This window comes from Callorhinus ursinus, unplaced genomic scaffold (assembly GCF_003265705.2).
Source record: "Callorhinus ursinus isolate GAN/ISIS: 27379988/994484 unplaced genomic scaffold, GSC_fseal_2.0 scaffold34, whole genome shotgun sequence".
NCBI classification, from domain to species: domain Eukaryota; kingdom Metazoa; phylum Chordata; class Mammalia; order Carnivora; family Otariidae; genus Callorhinus; species Callorhinus ursinus.
The window spans coordinates 9,159,479-9,183,131 of record NW_027397096.1 but is presented as its reverse complement, the minus strand read 5'-3'; the positions used below and the strand labels follow the sequence as shown (position 1 = coordinate 9,183,131).

The window sequence follows — 23,653 nt, the reverse complement described above, 5'->3', positions numbered from 1 at the left end:
CCCAGTCTTCTGACCCCAGCCCAGGGCTCCTTCTCTCATAGCCCAGGGCCTCGCCCCCTGCCAGCCTGGCTGAAATAATGTGACCCTCAGGCAGGCCAGGACCCTCCTTGACCGAAGTCTAAAGTAGCTGCAATCTCCAGGAGACCCTTCTTCCCCCGCCCTCCCCGGAGAGATCCGGATCAACTGGAGGTGGTTGGCGGAGAGAACGGGTGGGCAGGGCGGCGGCGGGCACCCGGCCAGGCTGTGCAGCCTGCGGAAGAGGCTCGGGGACTGCGGCGCGTTCCGGCGGCGGAGCGGAGTGGGTGGGGCCGGAGTGCCCGGCCCCCGCCCCCCCCGCCCCTCCTCCCTCCCTTCCTCCCTCGCCTTCCCCGTCCAGCGGCCGACGACCCGCGGGCAGGCACTGCCGGGCTGCACTACCTCGGGCCGGCTCCCGGCGAAGCTCCCAGAGGGGCGGCCCTGCGCCCGGAGCCGGGGCACCCGCGAGCTCCCCCGGCCCTTCCCGCTCCGCGGAGGGGCGGCGCAGAGCTGGAGCATCCGCGGGGCCCAGGGCGCCGCTGACTGCCTCCGGCAGCCCGGCGCGCAGGGGCTCCCCACGCGCCCGCCCCCGGTGGCGGGAGCGGCGGCGAGATGGCGGCGCGTGTCGGCCTCCTGCTGCGCGCCCTGCCGCTGCTGCTGTGGGGCGGCCTGGACGCCCAGCTCTCCGAGCGCCGAGGCCAGGAGCTGCGCAGGGAGGCGGAGGTAAAGGATGCGTGCCGGGCGGAGTGGGGGCCGCGTGCTAGAGACCCTCCAGAACTTTGCAGTCAGGCCAGCCAGCCGTCTCATCTGAGCCGGCGATCTGAGTTACCCTCTCCCCGTCCGCACACAAAGAGCCTCGGGAGCATTCTCCCCCGTGCCAGTGCTGGACCACACAGGCACACGGATTTGCATTGATTTTCCCGGACGGGGCGGGAGGGGGGTGGGAGGAGGGAGCGACAAGATGGGACAGGCGGGCCACAGCTGACAGAGAGGTAGCCCCTGCACCCCAGTTGGGCGCAGACCTACTGTTCCTCACCGCTTAGGCTGCGAAGACTTGGCAGTTCATTCATCCGATGCCCCGAGCCTTCCCAGAGGCTGCGGAGCCCCCTAGATTGGTGAGGTGGAGAGGATACCATAGACTGCCCCGGACACAGGAGACAGCACTGGGCTGGTGCTGCCACTGACCAGCTTGAGCAAGGCAGCGTCCAAGCTCGGGACTAGTTTCCTAACCTGTAAAATGGGTAAGAGTACTATAGTCTCAAGAACTGCTTCTATGGAGCTTTGGAACAGTGCTTCAGGACTGAACTTGAGAAAGGAGGCAGGGAGGTGGAGGGTCTTGGTTCGATTCCCCTCCTCGGGACTCACCTGCTTGCTGTAGTTTGCACAAGGTGAGCGCTTTGGAGGCAGGGGTGGGGATCCACTTGGGGTATCTATTTTCCAGATAAAGGTGACTGTAATAATACGTATCACTTCTTTCTTCCCCCAAAGAAGCATCTCTGTGTTCTTATCTATTCTCAAGATTAGGACTGGAGTCTCCACTATTTTAAGGAGTCCTGAATTCCTGAGCCCAGTGCTCGGCCCTGAGACTCTTGCTCCCTAAGTGTTTCATTCCTGCCCTAAAACTGCCAGTCCAGAACTTCTCAGTACCCTCCCATTCCCCTTCCCTAGAAGAGGCATGCTGAATCTAAGAAACCTCCAGAATGAAGAAGCCCCCACTGAAGGGCTCTTCCTTCCAGCAGCCAGCTCCCACCACTATTCTGGAATATTTGGAAATGCCCGTGTTTCAACAATGGGGGCCACACTCTCCCCTTCCAAGCACTGGTCTCTTGTTTTGTGCTCTCTGCTTTTGCACATTTGGGAATCACTCTGTTTCACTGAATTTAGAATCTTACAACATCAAGTGCATGGTCCTCACAGTCCCAGGAGAAGGCTTCCGTCTACCAAGCCAAGTCCTATTAAGAGTTCCGCCCCACCTCCCCCCAAGTCCGGGTCCCAGGCAATCCTTGGCAGGAGAACAGAGGCAATATCTCTGCCGCCCATGCCTGTGGTGGCCCCAGATGGAGAGAATTTTATCTTGGGGTGTGCTTGGGAAACATAATACTAAGCAGATTGAGTCTCTTGCAGTCTATTGAACATAATTGGGGGAAGGGGATTTTTAGCTCTGAGAACAAGAAATATTTTAAAAGTATTAAAAACTCTGGAAATGTGTATGTGTCTCTATACGCCTATGCATGTACATATGTATGAATATATATGCAAATCGGGGGTGTTACTATGTCTATATGTGCTTCTGTAAATGGTCAATTGCATGAGCTTCAGTGTCAGACAGACGTGTGTGCAAACCATAAGTGAATCATTTAATCTCTCTGAACCTTGGTTTTCTTCTCCGTACAATGGAGGTTAATAATGCCTATTTCATAAGACTGTGTGGTTTCATTGAGATAATGTATGTAAAATGCTCAGCACAGTGCCTAGTACATAGAAGACAATCTATAAGAGGAAGCTGCTCTCAATATTCTTGTTATTATTATCTTTATCATTATTTTAGAGAACAGAGCTTCAGATTAAAGTCCTGGCTTGGTCGGGGCACCTGGGTGGCTCAGTCAATTAAGCTTCTGACTTCCGCTCAGGTCATGATCTCGGGATCTTGGAATTGAGCCAGGCTCAGTGGGGAGTCTGCTTGTCTCTGTGCCCCTCTCCCCGGGGGCTCATGCTCACTCTCTCTCAAACAAATAAATAAATAAAAATCTGTAAAAAATAAAAGAAATAAAGTACTGGCTCAGTGACTAGCTCTCCTAGAACAATAACACAGGACAAAATATGTAAGGCAACTATTTTCAGCATTGGACAACAGGCAACACAGAGCTATCATTCCTAAGAGATGGTGTTGCAGTTACTATGGCAACATTATAAATTACCCCAGAACTTAGTGAAGTAAAACAAACATGTATTATGTTCATAGATACTGTGGGTCAGAATTTCAAACAGGGCGCATGAGGGCAGCTTGTCTCTGCTCTACAATGTCCGGGGATGGAATCATTTAAAAGCTCACCTATCTGGCTGTCAGCTGGGAGCCCCCATTCTCTCCTGTGGGCCTTTCCACATGGTTTCTCCAGGTGGACTAGTTTGGGCCCAAACATGGTGGTTGGGTCTCCGGGATGAGGATTCCAAAAGAGAGCAATAGGGTGAGAGCGCGGGCAAGCAGAAGCCATATCCTCTTTATAACTGAGATGAGGAGGTTTTGTAGCATCACTTCTGCCGTACCCCATTGCCTGGAGCAGTCACAAACTCCAGGTCAAGGGGAGGGAACACAGACCCCAGAGTTGGTGGCAGGAGCGTTGAAGTCACTGTAAGAAGAGCATGTGAATGGGAGGTATTATTGTGGTCATTTGGGGAAATACAACCATCCACAGAAGGGAACCACACAAAGTGAGCCCCGTGATCACCCCGGCTCTTTGCTCAGGTCTAATTCCCTGACTGGGGCGCAGAGAGCTAGACCCTAAGCAAAGCACAGCACTCCCGCAGAGCTCGTGGGCAAAGTTCAGAGTTCAGGACAGAGAAGGAAAGAAATCATAAAAACAAGCTGTGTGATCTTGAGCTAGTCCCCTCACTGCAGCAGGAGGACTTCCTCCTCTATAAGTAAGGGAGCCAAGCTTCTTAAATGACTCTCTTCGTGCTAACATTCTTTGGCTTTGGTGTGTTTGTGTGCCGGCGCCTGTGTGCGTGCGTACGTTTCATCTGCCTGTGTGTCCATGTCTGTCTGTCTGCATGTGTCTGTGTTCCCAGGTCTCTTGTGTGTATCCCTGTGCCCTGTGTGCATGCCTGTGTGTGTCCCTTGCATGCATACAAAATAATAAATTTGAGCATTTTCCAAAGTGGGCTTTGCAGGGGAAGAGACTGACCGCTTACAAAGCTGCATGATGAACAAGTTCATTGTTGCCCACTTGGGAAAACTAGGGCTGCTCATGACACCAGTGAGTAGGAAGGGCCTCCACTCCTGAGTTGCAAGATTGAGAGTTAATGAAAGACATCATCACCTTGGCCCCCCTCCCATTCGCAATCAGGCCCTATCTTGTATTTGGGTGACATGGACTGTCCCAAGGGATCTACCTACTGTGCTTCCCCTGGACCTTCTTTAAACACCCAGGTGGTGTGTCCAGGACCTACCTTCCATTCAGTGGTCTACGCAGATCTGCACCGCTGCTCCCAGTGTGCAAGTACAAGGAGCTGGCCAGTTAGTCTCTCCAGGGCTATGTTGCAGCGTCTGTGGAGTATCCACCCATAGATGCAGTGTCTGTTTCTCATACCCCAGAGCCATCCATTTTAGTTTTTGTGAGTCAGAAACCCAGAAGCCTGGGTGTGAAAGCCGTTCCCAAGAGCTGAGTACAGTGACTCATGGGTACAAGGTGAATAGAAGTGCAGAAGGGGCTCTGGGGGGTCCCAGAGGGACCATGAGCTGGTGGAAAAGCAGTTGTCAAATCAGTTTGAAAACTAAGGGATCTAGCAAAAGCTGGATAGTGGAAACAGGAATACAGTAGGGAGACAGGTGGACAACTCTCCCTAAATCTGGCCTTGGTTAGGGCATTATTTTGTGCCCTAAATTTAGCCCTGCAAGCGTAGTGAGGACCATGGGTCCATATGGTACGATTGTTTGGCATTAGAAAAAGTACAAGAGGGGTCTGGACGGAGACTGACCAGCTGATCTTTTCCAACTTCCTTAAGGACAAAAAATAAAAGGAGGGGGGATTACAGCAAGAAGCATCTAGGCTGCACCCAGACAGAACTTTGTGAATATGAGACTAGGAACAAGGGAAAGGAGGAGAAGATAAAGGGAGTCAGACAGAGGGAAGGGGAGGCATTTTTCCCCAGTGAAGGGAAAGGGTCCTAGCTGGTCCCACTGCCCTGGGGCTTGCAGTAGAACCCAGGAGCCAGAGAGCAAAAGGAACATGCTTGAGTCCTGTTAAATACCTGTGGCTTGTCAGATGACCTGTTTGGGGTGTGAAGAGAGATGTGAGCCCAGCCTCTACTGAAAGCCAGAGTCCACCACCTAAGCAGCTTCTTTCCTCTGCTCTGGCCCTGGACCTGCTTACAAAGGAGACAGAAGGAATCCAGCTAGAAACATCCCCAGTTTTACCTTTTTCTCATTTGAGAATGATCTCCCCAGTAGAGAGAGCAGGCTGGCCCCTGTGCCTTCAGTTTAAAGCCTCTGAGTCACTTGTTTGAATGTAAAATAAGACATCCTGGGATAGGTGTCAGGAAATTTGAACTCAAGTACTGGTTTTGTTGCTCACTTAGGATCCTTTAGCAAGACACTGCTTGCTCTCCTGAGACCTAACTTTCCTCATCTCTAACATGGAATTAGCAACACCCGTCCTGCCTAAGTTCTTGCAAGGCCATCGTGAAGTTCAGAGGTGCCACACTCTTAAAAGCTCTATACTAGTCAAGGACTCGCTGTGTTCCTGATTACCAGAAGCATATTTTTATATATAGAACATGCCAAGGCAGAACACCAACTATCATCCCTTGCATCTTGACTTGGCTAATAGCGCTCAAGATGTATTGAATGACAAAGACAATCACATAGAGTCACTATGGAAAGATTAAAATCATAATGAAATGTAATATGAGATGGAATAAGCCATAGGTAAAGCAACATGGTTTTTGCGTGATCTTGCCATTTTGCAATTGAAAAATTCTTGGTCTCAGGGCGCCTGGGTGCCTCAGTAGGTTATGCATCCAACTCTTGATTTCGGCTCACGTCGTGATCTCAGGGTGGTGAGATCGAGCCCCGTGTCAGGCTCCGCACTCAGCTCATGGTGGAGTCTGCCAGAGATTTTCTTTCTCAGTTTTGCTCCCGCAGTTCTTTGATATGGAGGGTGTCACAGGCACTCTGGAGACATAAGACTGAGAGCTGCCCTTCCCAGACTTACCTGACAAAATTCCTTTCCGGCAGTAAAGCTCTGTGACTATAGCTTTTTAATGGGACAACTGTCATAAAGCTTTCCCAGGGCATCTTATCTTCTTACCGGATTTTCACGGCACCCCTGTGAGAAAGCTAAGGCATTCTCACCTGTATGTCACACCTTGAGGCACAGAGAGGTTAAGTATTTTGTCATAGCTCACACAGCTAATCAGTTGCAGAGTCAAGGCTACGATAATAGATGAAGCTGGAGTACATTTTAGCTCTAATCCAACCCTTTCATTTTGTGGAAGAAGAAACGGAGGCCCAGGTGCACCTGAGTGGGTCCGTCGGTTAAGCGTCTACGCTTACCGTCTATCAGGTGATGATGCCAGGGTCCTGGGATGGAGCCCCGTGTCATCTGTCATCGGGCTCCCTGCTCAGTGGGGAGTCTGCTTCTCCTTCTCTCTCTGCCCCTGCCCTCACTCATGCTCACTCTCTCTCAAATAATAAACATTTTTTTAATTTTAAAATATTTATTTTCTTAAAAAAAGAAAGAAAGACAAGAAATAAACAGAGGCCCAGAGAGGGACAGAACTTGCCTAAGGACACACAGTTCTTAGTAGCACAGGAGTAAAACTCAAGACACAGCCCAGGGCTCTTGCTCTGCCAGGCCAGTGACTCAGAGTTCTTGACTCAGGCCTCAATTTGTTTTGCTACACCTCTTTGCTAGTCTTGCCCTGCTCAGAAATGGCCAGAAATTTCCCCATCCCTCGGGCACTAAATGGGCCGGGCTCTACATACCCTCCCATGGCAAGTCAAGACAGATGCGGGACTAGAACCCCCAGAGTATGAATCCCACTCAGCTTTCTGGGTCGCAGGGAGAACCGTTTTCATTTTACTCAGACACCACAGCCACTCCCAGGACTTTTCAGAGGCGACTCCCCAGGAAAGTGGCCCCAGCCCTGACCAAGTGGGTGGGGCAGGTTGTCACAAGATTTAGGCCTGGGCAGAGTGAATCACAGAAGGGGCATGGTCCTCCAGCTTCCTCTCCACTCAGCCTAAGCCTTGGGCTCCACAGGAGAGAGGATGGGTGGAGAACAGGGCAAGGACAAAACCTGGTGTTTGGAACCGCAAGGCAGAGAGGAGCAGCCAGGACACGGCCTCCCAAGCAGGGGAGTGGGCGTGACCCCAGGTAGAGCTCAGGGGGTCCCTAAGAGAACACAGGACAAGCCCTGGGGAAGCTCCAGCCTGGAAGGGAAATGACTCCTCCAAGGCGTTAGTGGTCGAGCTGGAATGAGAACAGGAGTTCCACTTCCTAGTCCTGTGTCTCTTTCTGGGATCCCTTTAGCACGTGTCACCTGCCCCCCACCCCTGCTCTTTCTCCCATGCAGGCAGGGCACTTCTGTCACCTTTGCAGGGGAAACTGAGGCTGGGCAAATGGGCTCATAGCAGAGGGTTAGGGACAGCTGCAGGAGCAGAGGGTGTCTCAACCGTGCCTCCTCCTCAGCCAGGGATGTGGTTCTGCCTCCACTCAACAGAACTTCAGAGCACTCAGCACTGAGGATATGAAGGGCCCCTTCCTATATGTAATTTTAAAGTGTTCATATTAAAATACAAATGTTCATATTAAAAATAAAGTAAGTGTAAGGGAATCCTTAAGCTCTGATAATTGCTATTATAATACTTCAGTGCGGGCCACCTGGGTGGCTCAGTCGGTTAAGCATCTGCCTTCAGCTCAGGTCATGATCCCAGGGTGCTGGGATGGAGCCTCGCGTCGGGCTCCCTGCGCAGCAGGGAGTTTGCTTGTCCCTCTCCCTCTGCCCTTCCCCCCCCACCTTGTGCTCTCTCTCTCTCTCTCTCTCTCTCTCTAAAATATTCATTTATTCAAATAAAATCTTAAAAAAATACTTCAGGGCTTTTGTGGAAATATAAAATGTCAAATTCTTAAAATTTATTTTTCTCATTCTCACGTGCTCATACCGCCTCCTGGGAATTTGGCTCTGCCTTGCAACCCACAGGGTGCCAGAGACCAGTCAGGAAGAGAGGCCCAGGATTTCCCCTCTGGTGGACCCCTAAAAAAGGCCTCCACCCTCATCCTGCCCTCCAGTCCACCTTGCCTGCCAAAGTACCAGACACGGCAGCCCAGCCAGGAAACAGGAGACGCCGCTAGTCAATATCCCCTCCCTTCTGCTCTGTCCAAGGCTTCCTAGTTCCATAACCGGAGCCAACTTTCTGATAAGGGCTGGGTGGGTTTGGGGGGAGGAGCACAGGGAGTGCCAGCCTGTTAGCCTGTGACCCGGTCTCTCCCAAGTCACTCAGCAAATCGGCTTCAAAGGGGACACTGAGTTTCCGACTTCCTTTAGAAAGCCACTCTGTCCATCCCCACCAAGGGAAGGGGAGGAGACAAGGAAGAGACTGAGGCACTTGGCTGGGGCAGGGCAAGTCTAACATAGAGCACCTGAATTGAGAACAGAGCTCTAACTGCCGTGTTCCGAGCAGTTCCCGACTTATAGACGGGTTGCATTCCAAAAGTCTGTTAATTTTTCTACTAAGGTAAATCAACTAGATCAACTGTTTATTGAGTATTTGCTATGTATGCTAGTTCGGCATTGAAAGCACTTAATCCTTCTGAGAATTGGGGCGCCTGGGTGACTCAATGGTTAAGCATCCGCCTTTGGCTCAGGTCATGATCCTAGGGTCCTGGGATCGAGTCCTACATCGGGCTCCTCGCTCAGCAGGGAGTCTGCTTCTCCCTCTGCCTGCCATTCCTCCTGCTTGTGCGTGCGCTCTCTCTCTCTGACTGACAAACAAACAAACAAACAAACAAACAAATAAATAATAAAATCTTAAAAAAAATAAAAATTCTTCTGAGAATCCTGTGGGGGTTATTCTTGTTTTCACGTTGCCGGCGAAGAAACGGAAGGCTCAGAGATGCTAAGTAATTTGTCCCTGGCCACCCAGAGTCAGGGTTGGGAACAGATTCTTGATTCCAAGCCCAGTGGCTATTCCATGATGTCACACTATTTTGGGCAATAAATGGTCCTCCAGATTAAGCCACTAGAACTCCTTTAATCCATTATGCATCCCAAAATAGTGCACATTTGGAAAGGGAAAAAAAGAAAATAGTACTGAAATACAAATAAATTAGTGTAGAAAAATAACGAAATGGACTTGGGAAGTGTTCTGTTGTCCAGAATAAGGGTTTCTTATGGAACGTGGCTTTACTGAGAAGAGGATGTGGAAGTCGCTGAGAGCGGATATAAGGAAATTCACAAAGCCGAGGCTGAACACTTGCAAAGGCTTAGGAGCTTGCCCATCCTGGCTCTTCGTGTCTAGTTTTTGTTCTCGATGTGCACCTTTTCCTCGGGGCAGCAGCTGTGATTGGAGTTGATTCAAGAAGTGCAGCAAAGGAAAGTGAGTAAGAGAACAAGGAAGACAGAAAATTATTTCCATATAGGTAACACAACCAGGAGGGCTAAACAAGGAGAGACGATGTGTGTCTGTATAGGAATTAAGCAGCCGAGGTGACATTTCTTTTAATCCATCGATGAGGCTTTCTCAGGGACAAGGGCAAGCGGGGAGCCAAGCGCACGGTTTCCCCAGAGGGTAGGGCTGGTGATAGGTAGGGACGATGAGTCACGCGCTTCGCCACTGGCCTCCACACACGTGGTCACGGGGAGAGCAGCTTCTAGGTGTGTGAGGGCAAGTGGTAGCGAAAAGGCATTTGGGCCATGAGATGTTCTCCAGTTACAGTAACTTCCTCAGGGGATCACACCCAGGTCCACCGCCATCACATCATCCACATGCTGGAAGATTCTGGCTTCTCCCTTGCGCTCTGGGATCCTGCAACTAACGCCACTTGACATCACCGTGTGGATTTTATTTGCATCCACCCCCATCTGGCCCCTCTCTGGTTTCCACATGCCGTCTCTAGCTTCACCATCCGAGGCGAACATTGAAGAGCCATCCTGGATTCCTCTCTTTCTTTCAGTCCTCACAATTAACCCACCTGAATCAGGACTCAACTAAAAGTCCCCTTTCCTACCCTGGGTGGCAGTCCTGCCTCTCTCCCTGTGGCTTCATCACATGTCCTGCTTCTTCACACTCACTGTGTTCTAGCCTTCCTTCTGTCCCTGAGACACATCACCACGGTTCCTAGCTCAGGGCTCTGCGTTCACTCCTCCTCTGCCTGGAACAGTCTTTCCCACCTCACTGCATGGCCAGCTACTTCTCATTCTTCACGACTCACATCAAATATCAGCTCTGCAGAGGGTCCTGCCCTGACCTCCCTGGTGGAAAATTTCTCGTTAAGTTATTCTCAATCACATCACCCAGTTTCTTTTCTTTATAGCACCCAAACTGTCTCCTTTACAGATAACATATCTGTGTTGCTACTGTCTGTCTCTATCCACAAGTCTTGTTGGTCACTGCACCTGACAGTGTACCTCGTACATTGTATGAATTAACAAACGAGTGAATGAAAAGACGAAGTTGCAGGTTTCTAATTCAAGAGTTACTTTTCTTTTCTTTTTTTAAGATTTATTTATTTATTTAAGTAATCTCTACACCCAACGTGGGGCTCGAACTCACAACCCTGAGATCAAGAGCCACATGCTCCTCCAACTGAGCCAGCCAGCTTCCCCCCCAAAACTACTTTAACACGATTTTTTTAAAAAGATTTTATTTATTTATTTGTGAGAGAGAGAGAGCACAAGCAGAGGGAATGACAGGCAGAGGGAGAAGCAGGCTCCCCACTGAGCAGGGAGCCCGATGCGGGGCTTGATCCCAGGACCCTGGGACCATGACCTGAGCCGAAGGCAGACGCTTAACCAACTGAGCCACCCAGGCACCACCCCAAAAATTACTTTTCTAAGGAGCCAAGTTTTTATACAGACCGTAGAGTTGCGGGCAAGTGCATTTGTTGTTCATAGGGCCTGAAACATACCTGCTTTTTGGAGGAGGTGAATTATTTAGGAAGAAACCAGAATAGAAAGATAATTAATTCCCAAGCCAGACATGGCAGAGCCTGCGGGTGACCAGCCCAACTTCTGATCAATACAGGGTAACTCCCTAGACAGGTGACATGTCTCAGGAGCAGAGCCGAGTGCATATTTATATTTATAAAAGCTGCTCTGTATGGAGCCCCTCCTAGGTGACAGGCACTGTGTTAAGTGCTTTGTAGTCACTATTGTGATCAAGCCTCACCAAAAAAACCTGTAACTTATATACTGTTTCTAAGTCCCTTTTACAGATAAGAAACCTGTGGTTTAGAGAAATAGCTTGCTCACTGGGATTTAAACCCAGGCCACCGTGATTCCAAAGCCCCTAACTCTACTTGTCCAGCATGCCCTGCTAGATCCCTGACGATGCCATGAAATACTCTGGGTAGGGACTCCATGGCCAGTTTGAGAATTAAGGAAGCTAAGGCTTAGAAATATTGAGTGACTTGCCCAAGACCATCAAGCTAGTCAGTGGCGGCCTGGAACAGAGTCTACGTCCTTCTGGCTTTGGTTCCAGGATTCCTTCTCCTGTAGCTCATAGACTTCACTGGGACAAAGGTGAGACTGGGCATGATGCACGTGTCACGGACCCTCGGAGACCAAGGGAGGGGAAAGGTTGCCACACCGTGGGAAAGCTGACGCTCCTCTCTCCCCCAGGCATTCCTGGAGAAGTACGGATATCTCAGTGAGCAGGTCCCCAAAGACCTCACCGCGGCAAGATTCGGCAATGCCATCAGGTATGTGGGGGATTTGGGGGTGCCAGAGGGCAAGCTTCGGTCGCCTCTTCCCTCCTCCTGGATGGCGGGCCTCCCTCCTGTGTCCAAGGGTCATGCTCCATTGCTCTCCCCCCCCAACCCTGCCACCAGCCTCCTGCTGTCTCCAGGAAAACTCCTTGCCCTCACCCCCACCACCCACCCTCCCACTGTGGTCCTTTATCTCAATTCCTCCTGACAGGGAGTTCCAGAGGGTATCTCAGCTGCCCATCAGCGGCGTGCTAGACCCCGCCACCCTGCGCCAGATGACACGGCCCCGCTGTGGGGTGGCAGACACAGACAGTCAGGCGGCCTGGACCAAGAGGGTCAGTGCCCTGTTTGCTGGACGCCGGGCCAAAATGAGGCGTAAGAAACGCTTTGCAAAGCAAGGTGAGCCCTGCTGAAATCTACCTAAGCCAGGATTCCCAACACCCAGAAGCCCCGTGGCCAGAGAGAAAAAAAAAAAAAACCAGCCTAGCCTCGGACTGGGCTTTGTCAGTACCCTCTTCCCTAGGGCGGGAGAGGGGAGAGCAGTGGGTGAACAGGACCCCTCAAGTGGAGGGCCATGTTTGTGAACACAGACATTTAAATCAGAATTACACCAAAATGCATGGATTTTCATTATGCCCAAGTTTTCCAGAGCAAGCCCCATCAAGCCCACTTAATTCCTTGATCAATTGGTTACGCAGGGCAGTTAAACTGTTGCCAATGTTTTGCTTTATGTTTTCCCAAAGTTGTTTTCATCCTAAGAATTATTCAACAAAGATGTGGTTTACTGATCAGTTTTATTTTGTCTGTAGCACACTTTTAACAGCCTTATGGGAATAGAATTCACATACCGTAAAATGTACCCGTTGGAAGTGTACCACTCAGTGGGTTTTAGTATATTCGCAGAATTGTGCAACCATTACCATAATCTAATTCCCAGACACTTTCATCACCTCCAGAAGAAACTCCATGCTCCCTAGCGGTCACTCCCCGCCCCCTCTCCCCGCCCCCTCTCCCCGCCCCTGACAACCACCCATCTGCTTTCTGTTTCTATGGATTTGCCTGTTCTGGACATTTCATCACTGCTCATTTTATACATCACGGTTCCTGCTGTTGTGATTCTCCGTTTGTGGTTTCGGTTTTATCTTTTCTTTCTCCTCCTCTTCCCCCTTTCTGTCCAGACCCAGTCTTCCAGGGTCAAATGTTACGGACCTAAGATTTCTGAAGATCTGATTCTCCTGTCAATTCTTCATCAATAACGAGTTTTACTGTGTGTAATTTTAACATCTAAGTTAATGTTAACATTAACTAAGTCTAATTTTCTCTGACCTGATTTCTGCAGTTTTTAGGATTTCTAACAAGATGGGGTTGTTGAGTCAGGTTTACATCTATAATCAAATTTACCGTGAGCACTTTGGGTCATTGTCTCTTTTAATTTGCATTAACTACTTGCAGCCACAATATCCATTATGAACAGAACACAGGGTTCCTAGGTCATTTTTATTTCTTCGCTAATCCATAAGGAAGCTGTGGGCGGTTCCCCTCAGCTATTGGAGGATGGCAGTGATGGGGTCCGGATGCTGGGGTCGAGAAGTCCTTGGTGTCAACATGTTCTGCATCCCACTGTGTTTCTGGACCACAGAGGTACAACAGAGGCGCAGCATGAGCTGGGACAGCATTCCTGGAGCTGGGGCTCTGGGCTCAGCAGTGTGTCACTGCTCCATTTCCTCATCTGAGACATAGGCTCTTTCTGGTTGCAAAGTAGAGATGGGCCCTGGTCACCAAGGGGAAGGGGCTTGCTGTGGAAGGTGGGGCGGCCCCAGACCCAGTCTCAGCAGTGGCATTTCCAGGCTATAGGTGGTCTCTCAGAGAACTGGGAAGATGCCTCCTGGGCATCCAGGGCACAACCTGAGCACCAGAAATACTACCTTCTGGCAGCATCTTCTCATGGGAGTAGCTGATGGAACCCATTTGGTGCCGTTCAATTTGGAGCATCCATTTGGAACAGAGATTCAAGCTAAGGCATCTCCCAGGCAGGTAGCCTTGCCCTACCAGCCTAGCCCCATGTCACTGTCTGACCCTGATTCCTGGTCCAGACAGCAGTAGCTCAGGTTAAATGGAGACTTTCTCTCTTGTTCATAACCTGAACCCCAGCAGCTCGACTTCCATTACCCCCTGAGTGAGAAGACCTTCCCTAGAGAGGAACTGTATGCTTGGCAGGCACCGAACACTTCCTATGCCTTCCTTTGGAAAATGTATTCTTAACAGTTGGCCCTTCCTGAGCATTTATGATGTGCCAAGTGCAGTTCTAAATGGGTTAAGTCACGTAATCCCTTAACAACCCTAGGAGATAGGGACCATCATTATCCTCATTTTACGGAGAGCCAAACTAAGGGACAAAGAGCTTAGGAAACTTCCCCAGGGCCACATAGCCAGAGTGTGGCCAAGCCTTCTCATCACTGGGAGGACTGAGTGAGATTCCCCATGTAAGAAACCCCAGAACATGGGTGGAGTCTTTAAAAATGATGTGGATTTCTAGGCCAGTGACTGTCTACTCTGTGGGCAAATGGTCTGACGAAGTCGGGTTCCAGGGTAGGGTTGCCAGATAAAATATAAGACGTTCAGTTAAATTTGGATGTCAGGTGAACAACAAATCATTGTTTTGTGCTCACTTTTATACCAAAAAAAGAAAAAAAAGGAAAGATTTTGTTATTTATCTGACATTCAAATTTAACCAGGTGTTCCATGTTTTTATTTGCTAAATCTGGCAACCTCATTCCAAGTGTCTGGTCCTCTCTGTGCTTACGGGGGAGATTTTCGATCCCCCTTGGTCCCCCAAGGAGCTGGGGGGGAGGGTAGGGGGTCCGGGGTGACTCTGGGGTGGAAAGGGAAGGAGAAGAGAGTAGGCATTTACTGAGCACCCACCACATGCCCAGCACCCATACGTTCTAGTTCATTTGCCTTCTCATTTTTACCACAAGTAAGTCTTACCAACCACACTTTGCAAATAAGGAAACTAAGGTTTGGAGAGATTCCATAATTTGCTATGTAAGGTTGCGAGTAGAAGTGTTGGGATTCCAACCAGCTTCTTTCCACAGTATCCGTTGCCTGTTGGGAGGCAGGTGTCTAGGTCTCCACTCCTCCCCATGTGCTTTTCTCCCCCCCCTTACCTTTTGGATTTGGGGGCAAGGGCATAGGGGGTGCACGGCCAGGTGCTTCTGTGGCCTAGAGGTCACTGCAGAACCCAGCCTTGCCCGGGCCAGAGTTCAGGATGGGGCCTGAGGTGGCCAGCCTGCTCCAAAAGGAAGATGATGGAGAGAGGGCTCAGGCTGCTGGTGGGGGTAGGTGGTGGGTGGAGGAGGGGGGTCTTCCTTCTTGGCAGGCATACCAACGACCCCTCTCAAGGAAAATGTACCTGTTTGTCCTCCCTGTCCTCCTCCAAAGACACACGAGGCTGCGTGCACACACACACACACACACACACACACACATTCACAGAGGATTTTTATCCTCTGCGAGCTGTCACCTTCCCTTTCTTGCCCACTGAGCGAAGCCCCCTCTAATGCAAAGAGGCAGAAGGACCTGCCTCGCACTTCTAGCAGCTTGAAGGTGGGCAGGGAGAGCCTGCCAGTCAGTCAGCCCCAGCAGGGTGTGGAAGTGCCCAGGGCCAGCCTGTCCAGAGCCCTCCGGGGAGTCACCTCTGGACCCCAGGCCTTCCCTCCGCCTTCCTTGTCTCCCTCCCTTCCTAAGAATCCTTCCCCCTTCCCTCCCTGAGTGTTGGTCACTGGCTGGGAGGGGTTGGGTGGCTGCCAGGCCAAACAGGCCTGGGAAGGCAGCATTGCCTTGAATGGAGCTTGGCTCAGGGTGGGAGAAAAGACATTCCCCTCCCCCACTTCCATGGGGGATAAGGGAGGGAAAGGGCACTCAGCTCTCTACCACCCTCCCTTCCACCTGGAGAATTTCAGCTCATGCACAGCCCCTGCTTTGACCCATGGGAGCCATGTTCAGGCAAATTTATAAGCCTTGAGTCTTAGCAAATGTGCCTGTTTACCTGTGTGGTGTAGTAGAAAGCGCACTGGGTCAGATGTCAGGGCCTGGGCTCAGGGCCTAGCTGGGCTACTCACTCATTCTGTGACCCTGGGCAGGTCCCTTCCCCTGATCTCAATTTCCCCAGAACAGAGCAGGGAGGTCCGGTAAGGAGATGGCCAACCTTCCATGACTTCAGCCCTCCCCCCTGGGTCAGGCAAGGACTTCCCCGAGAGGCAAAAGGGCAGGCTGTCTGAACCTTCAGTTCCTCCAAGGAGAGAGAGGGCTGTGTCTACTGGCCCAGCTTGCCTACCTGCCACCCGTACCTCAGGAATTCTGGTCCATTTGGGAAACTGAGGCCCCAAAGATCACACGAAACCTATGCACTCCCTGGGCCCATGAGGCCTGCCTGGGAGCTGTGAGTCTTCCAGCTGGGGTCACAATCTCAGCCCCTGAGCTTGCCAGGCTCAGAAATAGCCCATGAAAAACTCAGGATCTGGACCTTCTAAGCACCCTGGTCCTGGGTGTGTGGTGAGCTGCAGGGGGACTCAGTTGACCGGAGGCTTGGGCAAAAGGCCAGAGTCTTTCTTAGGTCCAAGGGAGGAACTGCAGTTCTGGGCAAAGGAATAGAAACTTGTAACTAAGTGGAGATGGAAAAATTTCTCTCCCTCTCAGTGAGTGACAAAACACACCCTTTGTTCTTATTTGTTTTCACCTCAGAGCTCTCCAGAGTCCCTGAGGAAGTGAGGGGGAGGGCCAGGGGTCAGGGAAAGACCTCTAATAAATGGGTCTTGGTAGCTTGTCGGCAGCAGGCCTGCGGCACTGGAACGGGAAGGGCAGGCAGGTGTGAAGGGAGGAGAGGAGGAAGGGGTGAGGGGGGTCACAGCTGGGGCCCCAGTGGCCCCATCTCTCCTCCCTGCCCGCCCCCCGCCCAGTAGGCAGGGGTAGGGATTTGCTGCCAGCAAGAGTTGCAGAGTGGCTTTCAGGCTCAGCCCAGGCTGTGGGGAAGAAGACCTCAGACCAGAGAGTCCTTCAGGTTGGGGGCTTTTCCTGAGCAGAGGTCACATCCCCCCCGAGGGACTTCCCCAGGCCAAGCCACTAGACTGGGGCCTCTCTGGGACAAGGGTCGTCCTGTCAGCTTGAGAGCAGTGTCTCCCCAGCCAGACGGGCTCTTCCCAGGACAAGTGCTGTGTCTCTCCCCTTCAAATCCGGGACTCCCTGGAGGAGGGCCTATCTCCGCCTCATATGGGTCCTTGGGGACCAGCCCCGGGTTCCGCAGGTGGGTGTGACTGACGCGGCCTCTCCGGTTGGCAGGCAGCAAGTGGTACAAGCAGCACCTCTCCTACCGCCTGGTGAACTGGCCACAGCACCTCCCAGAGCCAGCAGTTCGTGGGGCCGTGCGCGCCGCCTTCCAGCTGTGGAGCAATGTCTCGGCACTGGAATTCTGGGAGGCCCCAGCCACAGTCCCCGCTGACATCCGCCTCACCTTCTTCCAAGGGGACCACAACGACGGGCTGGGCAACGCCTTTGATGGCCCAGGTGCTGACACAGAGGCTCTCTCTCACGTGGCAGGAGGGGAACCCAACTGGGAGAGGCAGTCCGGGGAAGGCAATGGGGCCTTTGCTCTCCCTTTGGCCTTGGCCAAGCTGGATCCACCTTCGAAGAACCCTCAGTCTCCTCCTCTGTAGAATGGGAACAATGGTTTCTGCCCAGTTGTGTGCCATGTGGCTGAAGGGACGGCCAGATGAGGTTCTGCATGGAAAGCGCATTGTAAATTCCACAGTATTTTCTGGGAGAAGCTTCTGACGTCCCGTCATCTGTCCTCTGCCCCTAGACAGGCCTGTGCCTCTCCTGTTCTCCAAGAGTGGGTGTTCTCCCGACCATCACCCTAAAAACATCCAGAGGCCACCACTACCCCACTCCTGCCCTCCCCACGCCCACTACCACAGCCCACCACAGAAGGGCTTCGCATTCGCACAGCCCAGCCAGTTCTCCCATTTGCCACCAAACTGAAGGCTTACAGCAGCAATTTAAACTGATCTCCGCCTATTCTGCCCAACACTGGCCTTCAGAACCTGACTGCAGGCTGCCTGGGCATCGCCCGCCCCAACCCAATGATGAAAGGAGCCCTGACTAGACCCCTTCACGCCGGGGACTCGAGCCCTTGTATGGCCTGGGAATTTGGGCCCTCACCTCCCTTGCACTCCTCTACTTGGCATCAAGCCCACTCTGAGCAAAGCCCACGTCTAGGCCCTGCTGCTGGGACCCAGGGTAGGACTGGGAGAAATCTAAGCTTTTCAAGAATCCACATGTAACACTTATGTGTTCTTGCATGTAACTCACTTCACCCCTGCTATCTGCATGAAATGTTCCTGCCTATACTCGGCTGGAGTCTGGCGGCTAAGATAGCACGGGACTGGGAGAAAGCTCTCTGATTTGGGGCAGGCGCTTTGTCTGAGTTTAGGTGTTCTCTCTCTCTGAAACCTGCCATCCTGTTTCCCAGGATTAGTGGGAGGAGTGAGCGGAAAGGGCTAACATTGCTCGGACAGCTCGAGGCATATCCAAAACAGGAAGCACATACTGGTCCACACATGGCCTACGCTCCACACCCCAGGCGGCTCTCCTTTAATGGTGGTCAGTCCCCGTTGGCCTGGGCTCTGCAAGAAGGCAAGGCTGGAAGCGCCCTCAGCAGGCCTAGAAGGCCAATATTATCACCAAGCCGTTGGCTGACCCCTGCCCCTGCAGAAAGTGAATCGTGAAGCCTGGGGTCCTGGGAACTGTGTAACTGATAAACTCCCTCTGGGGCATGCCAGAGGCTGGAACATCATTGATCCAGTTCACTCCCTCTGCTCACTCCTACTACAGGAGGTAGAGACCCACAGAGGGGCCCCAGGAGAGAAAGGCAAGAACACAAAAATAGATATACTTTTTATTAGAGACTCTACATACCCATAAACACACCCAGCACCCCGATCAAGAATCGACATTACCGTCATCCAGAAGGTCCCATCGTGCCGACCTCTGGGGTAACCACTACATCTATTCCTACCTATATCTTTGTGAAAGTAATTCTTATGTAGCATTCATTATGGGCCAGGCACGGAATATGCTATGTAACCTACTCGTATACACACCTCCCTCTGTAATCCCCAGAGCAACCCCGCGAGGAAGAAGCAGCTCATTATCATCCTTCCCATTTCAGATCAGAGGGAGTGCTACTTGGCCAAGGTCACACAGCTAGTGAATAGGAAAACCGGGATGGAAACCCAGGCAGTTAGGACCCACGCTCTATGGACACCACGCTGCCTCCTAGGCGTCCACACCCCCACAGCCTAGGCTTCGGTTCAGCGCTCCCCACTTCAGCCTTTGCCAGAGGTCTTTAGGAGGGAAATTGCGCAGCAGAAAACAACCACGCCCACCCCTGGGGCTCCGGTGGGGACGCGGGGGCGTGGCGGGCGGTGGCTCCCGCTGACCCTCTGCGCCGCCTGCAGGGGGCGCCCTGGCGCACGCCTTCCTGCCCCGCCGGGGCGAAGCGCACTTCGACCGCGACGAGCGCTGGTCCCTGAGCCGCCGCCGCCGCGGGCGCAACCTGTTCGTGGTGCTGGCGCACGAGATCGGCCACACGCTCGGCCTGCCGCACTCGCCGGCGCCGCGCGCGCTCATGGCGCCCTACTACAAGAGGCTGGGCCGCGACGCGCTGCTCAGCTGGGACGACGTGCTGGCCGTGCAGGGCCTGTATGGTGAGCCCCCGGCCCGCCGCCCCCCCCCCCCCCCCTCCTCCCGGGGCCCGCACGCCCGGGCGGCGAGCAGGAGCCGCCGTCGGAAGCGCGGGAACCCGGCCTCACCGCCACCGGTCCCTCGCGATCCTGAAGCTGCGGCTCCCCTCACATCCGAAAAAGCCCCCGGGTGCCTGGCCTCTCCATCCCAACCAGGTCCCGCGCACCGCCCTCCCTGGCGCTCCGATTCCCCAGAGTCCTGCCCGATCCCGGCCTCGGCGGTTCCTCTCCCATCGCTGCCCCATCGCCCAGACCCAGTCCCCGGTCCCACCTCTCCCCCCGTCCCAGCCCTTGTTCCTGCTCCGCTTGCTCGCCCCCCAGCCTAACCCTCTCGCTGATGCTGGAACCCGCTCCCCTCCAAGCCTGGGCCTCTGCCTGGAGGTAGACCCAGCCGAGGTTTCCCCCCTACCCCGGCCCCTTCCAGAACGAACTGGCCGGTGCTGCCGCCCAATCAGCCACGGCTGGCTCCCTCAGAGTGCCTGGTGCGTAGGCAGGGCCAGAGCCCTGGGTTCAAGTCACCGTGCCATTCCTGATAAGCAGTTGCTCGGGGGCTAAGCATTTCCCCGCTGAGAGCTCTCGGTTTTACCTTCTGAGAAAAGGGATAATCATTGAGGCCCTGCTTACCTCACAGAGCTGTTGGCCCTAGGTTTCTGTAGCCTAAGAAACGTGCGCGAACAGCTGCTATTTCATGAGTGTATACTATGGGCCAGACGCTTAACACACTCATGAGGTATCTTTGTCCACAGATGGGGAGAACGGGGCTCAGAGAGGTTAGATAACTTGTCCAAGGTCACACAGCTAGAAAGTCGTGGACCAGGATGCAGGAGCTGGTGCCAAATTCTAAGCTTGTTGGACTCTGCCTCACTCTCATAAGTGAAGTATGGTGATGTAATTATTATGATTGCTGTAACTGTCGCAGCCCGGGCTCCTGAATTCTGCCCTCATGCCATCTGTGTTGCCCAGGACTCAGGGAAGAGAACCTTCTGCTCTTCTTAGTGCCCAACTCTTGTGTGGTCCCCCACTCCAGTTTTAGCTCAGTAGGGTTCTCTTTCCCAGACTTTTCGGAGGAGAGAGGACTTTTGAGTTTAGTGCTACGGTTAATAATACTGACAACCAAGGACAACTCTTAGCCCCCCACCCCCCACGCTTCTTCCCTGCCTCCCATACCAGGTCATGATGGAAGGAGCCAGAAGGGAGGTCTTGAGCCCCCCACACATGCCCCAACCAGTATGTGTGCTCTCCCTCTTCTCTCCTTCCCCATGAAGGGAAGCCCCAGGGGGGCTCCGTGGCCATTCAGCTCCCAGGAAAGCTGTTCACTGACTTTGAGGCCTGGGACCCCCACAGACCACAGGGAAGGCGCCCCGAAATCCAGGGTCCTAAATATTGCCACTCGTCCTTCGATGCCATCACTGTAGGTAAGATGGTCCCACCTGCGCCTCGCTTCCTTTTTCCTTTCTCCCCCACAGCGGTCTCCAGAGCTGGAATAGGGGGTGGGGTTATGAATAATAAATTCAGAAATCCCAAGCCACAAGCATTCTGCGGGGTAGGAAGCCCACGCCGAGCAAAACACTGGCGCCTTCCCTTTGCCCCAGCTGTGCACGCTACAGCCTCCCTCCTGAGTCTGGGAAGCTGGTTCTAGGAAAGCACCTTCCCTAGAAGGAAGGCGAGAGGCTGATGGTCACTCCTCAACTCTCTTATCTCCGGACAGACGGGCAACAGCGCCTGTACATTTTTCAAGGAAGCCACTTCTGGGAGGTGGCGGCGGACGGCAATGTCTCAGAGCCACGCCCACTACAGGAAAGGTGGGCGGGGCTGCCCCCCCACATTGAGGCTGCTGCGGTGTCATTGGACAGTGGGGACTTCTACTTCTTCAAAGGTACCAGCCCTGGGGCAGAGGAGAAAATTGAGGCCTAGAGGAGGGAGGTGTTCTGTCCAAGGTCAAAAGAGGGGAGGGGTGTCAATTCCACTCTGCACCTGCGGCCCCAGGGAACTCTACCAGGAGGTTCTTTCAGGGATGGATTGCAGGGCAGGGCGTTGAGGTTGTCCCAGAGAGAGAGGGTGGGAGGGCTGCAGAGAAGAGTCTAGAAGGGAAGCAGAGGACCATTCCTGAGCTCTGCAATCCAGCGGGAAAGTCCTGCTTCCTTGGAATTCTGGCTGTGCGAGGTTGGGCCTGTCACTTGGACTTGAATTATCTTGAATGGGGAAAATAATCCCTCAGGTTTGTTGGGGAAGGAGGATTAAAACATCATGTCGCGAGGAGCGTGCAGTCTATTATGTGAGTAAATAGTTTCATTCATCCAACAAATAACTGAGTGCCTTGGATGCACTAGACACAATTGGAGGTGTTGGGATGCAGTCGTGAACAAAACAAAAATCCCTGCCCTCATAGAACTATGTGTAGAAATGGTGGTGACTGGCCTTCCCTGTGGTCCACTGCCCATTCGGGGAGGGGGCCTGCTTCCCGCCGCCCCTGATGCTCCCGCTGCGCTGCCTGCCCTCTGCTGACACCTGCTGGAAGTCTAGGCCATAGCAGTCCCGGTGGGACCATCTTGCCTGTGAATTATTAGTACTGTGTGATCCATCTTGATGATCACAAATACTAACCACCCTGGGCTCCAACATGAGGGGGAACACAGGTCTGGGGGAACAGGTGAGGCGGAGGACCAAAGGGTGAGAGCCACCAGCTCACCCTGGCTCTCCTGATGCCCTACAGGGAGCCGATGCTGGAGGTTCCGGGGCCCCAAGCCAGTATGGGGTTCACCACAGCTGTGCCGGGCAGGGGGCCTGCCCCGCCACCCCGACGCGGCCCTCTTCTTCCCGCCTCTGGGCCGACTCATCCTCTTCAAGGGTGCCCGCTACTACGTGCTGGCCCGAGACGGACTGCAGGTGGAGCCCTACTACCCGCGAGGCCTGAAGGACTGGGGTGGCGTCCCCGAGGAGGTCAGCGGCGCGCTGCCACGGCCGGACGGCTCCGTCGTCTTCTTCAGGGATGACCACTACTGGCTCCTTGACCAGGCCAGACTGCGGGCGACCGCCTCGGGCCGCTGGGCCGCAGAGCTGCCCTGGATGGGCTGCTGGCACGCCAACTCGGGGAGCGCCCTGTTCTGAAGACGCTCCGACCCCTTAGTGGATTGTCGGTGCCCTTGTGGCCAACCTGTGTCCCCTGCCCCAGGAGCGGGACCTGCCTTGGAAGCCTCCGAGCTTCCCTGCAGAAGACCAGGCGGGAAAGTTTGTGTTTGTTTCCTGGAGAATTGCTTTGTGCTCTTAAGACCCCGATCTTTGTGGGATCAGTCCAAGGAGAAGCCAGAAAGGGTCTCAGACCGCACAGCCCTTTCCCAGAGGACCCTCCTCCCCAAGCCTCGGGGATTTTGTTTCTTCTGCTAAAGGTGCACTTCCTGTCCATGAGGCGACAGCGCTGGGCGGCCAGGGAGGATGCAAAACTTGATGGAGAGGTTGGGACCACTTTGCAAGACTGACTCCTTCCCCTCAGGACCTCCCTGGCTCAGTTTTTGGAGAATTGTGTCTTTTTAAATGAGAAGCCTCACCTCCAGGAAGCTTGGGTGGGTTGGGTACAAGGATTTCCAACCTCAGAGAGCCGTGGGGGTTGGGGTGGGGGGGTCAGGACCCAGAGCAAGAGGGAGACTGATGCAGGCCTGCTGGGCCCCACTGGAATAAAGCGGTGCCCCCAGCTGGTGGGCCCGGAAGCAGGCATCAGCCTTCCTTGGAATGGTTTCCAGTGAGAGCACGGATGCTGGAGCGGCTGGAACAATGTTCTTTCCCATCCAAGCCAAGACTACAGACTGTGTGTGAGTCGTCGTGATGGGGAGAGGTGGCCAGAAAAAGCAAAAAAGCTGGAGAGCCATGGGTGGCAGGGAGAGAGTGGGGCCCTCTCTGGAGGTCTGCACTGCTGCAGGCGCTGGGGTCCCTGCAGGCTGGGGGCGGCCTGGTGCTCACAATGGCCCCATTCTTCAGGCCACACACGCAGCGTTCCAGGAGCTGGCTGGCTGGCCAAGAATAGCTGGGATTCCTGGAGAAGGAACCAGCTCTCCAGCCTCTCTCTCTTCTGCCTCAGCCAGTCTCAGCCCTTCAGCATCTGGTTCTCTTGTCCTCCCCCCCCCACGCCCACCCCCCCACACACACACACCTGCCAGTGCCTTAATTTGCACAAACAGTGCAAGACCTGGCTTCCAGGGG

The 23,653-nt window shown here is 53.4% G+C and overlaps 1 protein-coding gene across 1 annotated transcript; it reads left to right on the top strand.

Moving 5' to 3' along the window:
* The first annotated feature begins 367 nt into the window (after window positions 1-367).
* MMP28 (matrix metallopeptidase 28) lies at window positions 368-23,246 on the top strand. Its single transcript, XM_025851509.2, has 8 exons — window positions 368-738; window positions 11,575-11,654; window positions 11,872-12,059; window positions 16,998-17,222; window positions 19,175-19,423; window positions 20,725-20,874; window positions 21,168-21,335; window positions 22,173-23,246. Exons 1-8 carry the CDS (start codon window positions 628-630, stop codon window positions 22,565-22,567), a joined length of 1,566 nt encoding a protein of 521 aa, XP_025707294.1. The 5' UTR covers window positions 368-627; the 3' UTR covers window positions 22,568-23,246.
* Window positions 23,247-23,653: the final 407 nt, after the last annotated feature.

What these genes read in the sequence shown, in the direction of transcription:
- MMP28 (XM_025851509.2), top strand. Translation starts at nt 628, where the DNA reads ATGGCGGCGCGTGTCGGCCTCCTGCTGCGCGCCCTGCCGCTGCTGCTG. An exon ending in AGCTGCGCAGGGAGGCGGAG is followed by an intron (nt 739 to 11,574) that starts GTAAAGGATGCG and finishes TCTCTCCCCCAG; the next exon opens with GCATTCCTGGAGAAGTACGG. An exon ending in GAAACGCTTTGCAAAGCAAG is followed by an intron (nt 12,060 to 16,997) that starts GTGAGCCCTGCT and finishes TCCGGTTGGCAG; the next exon opens with GCAGCAAGTGGTACAAGCAG.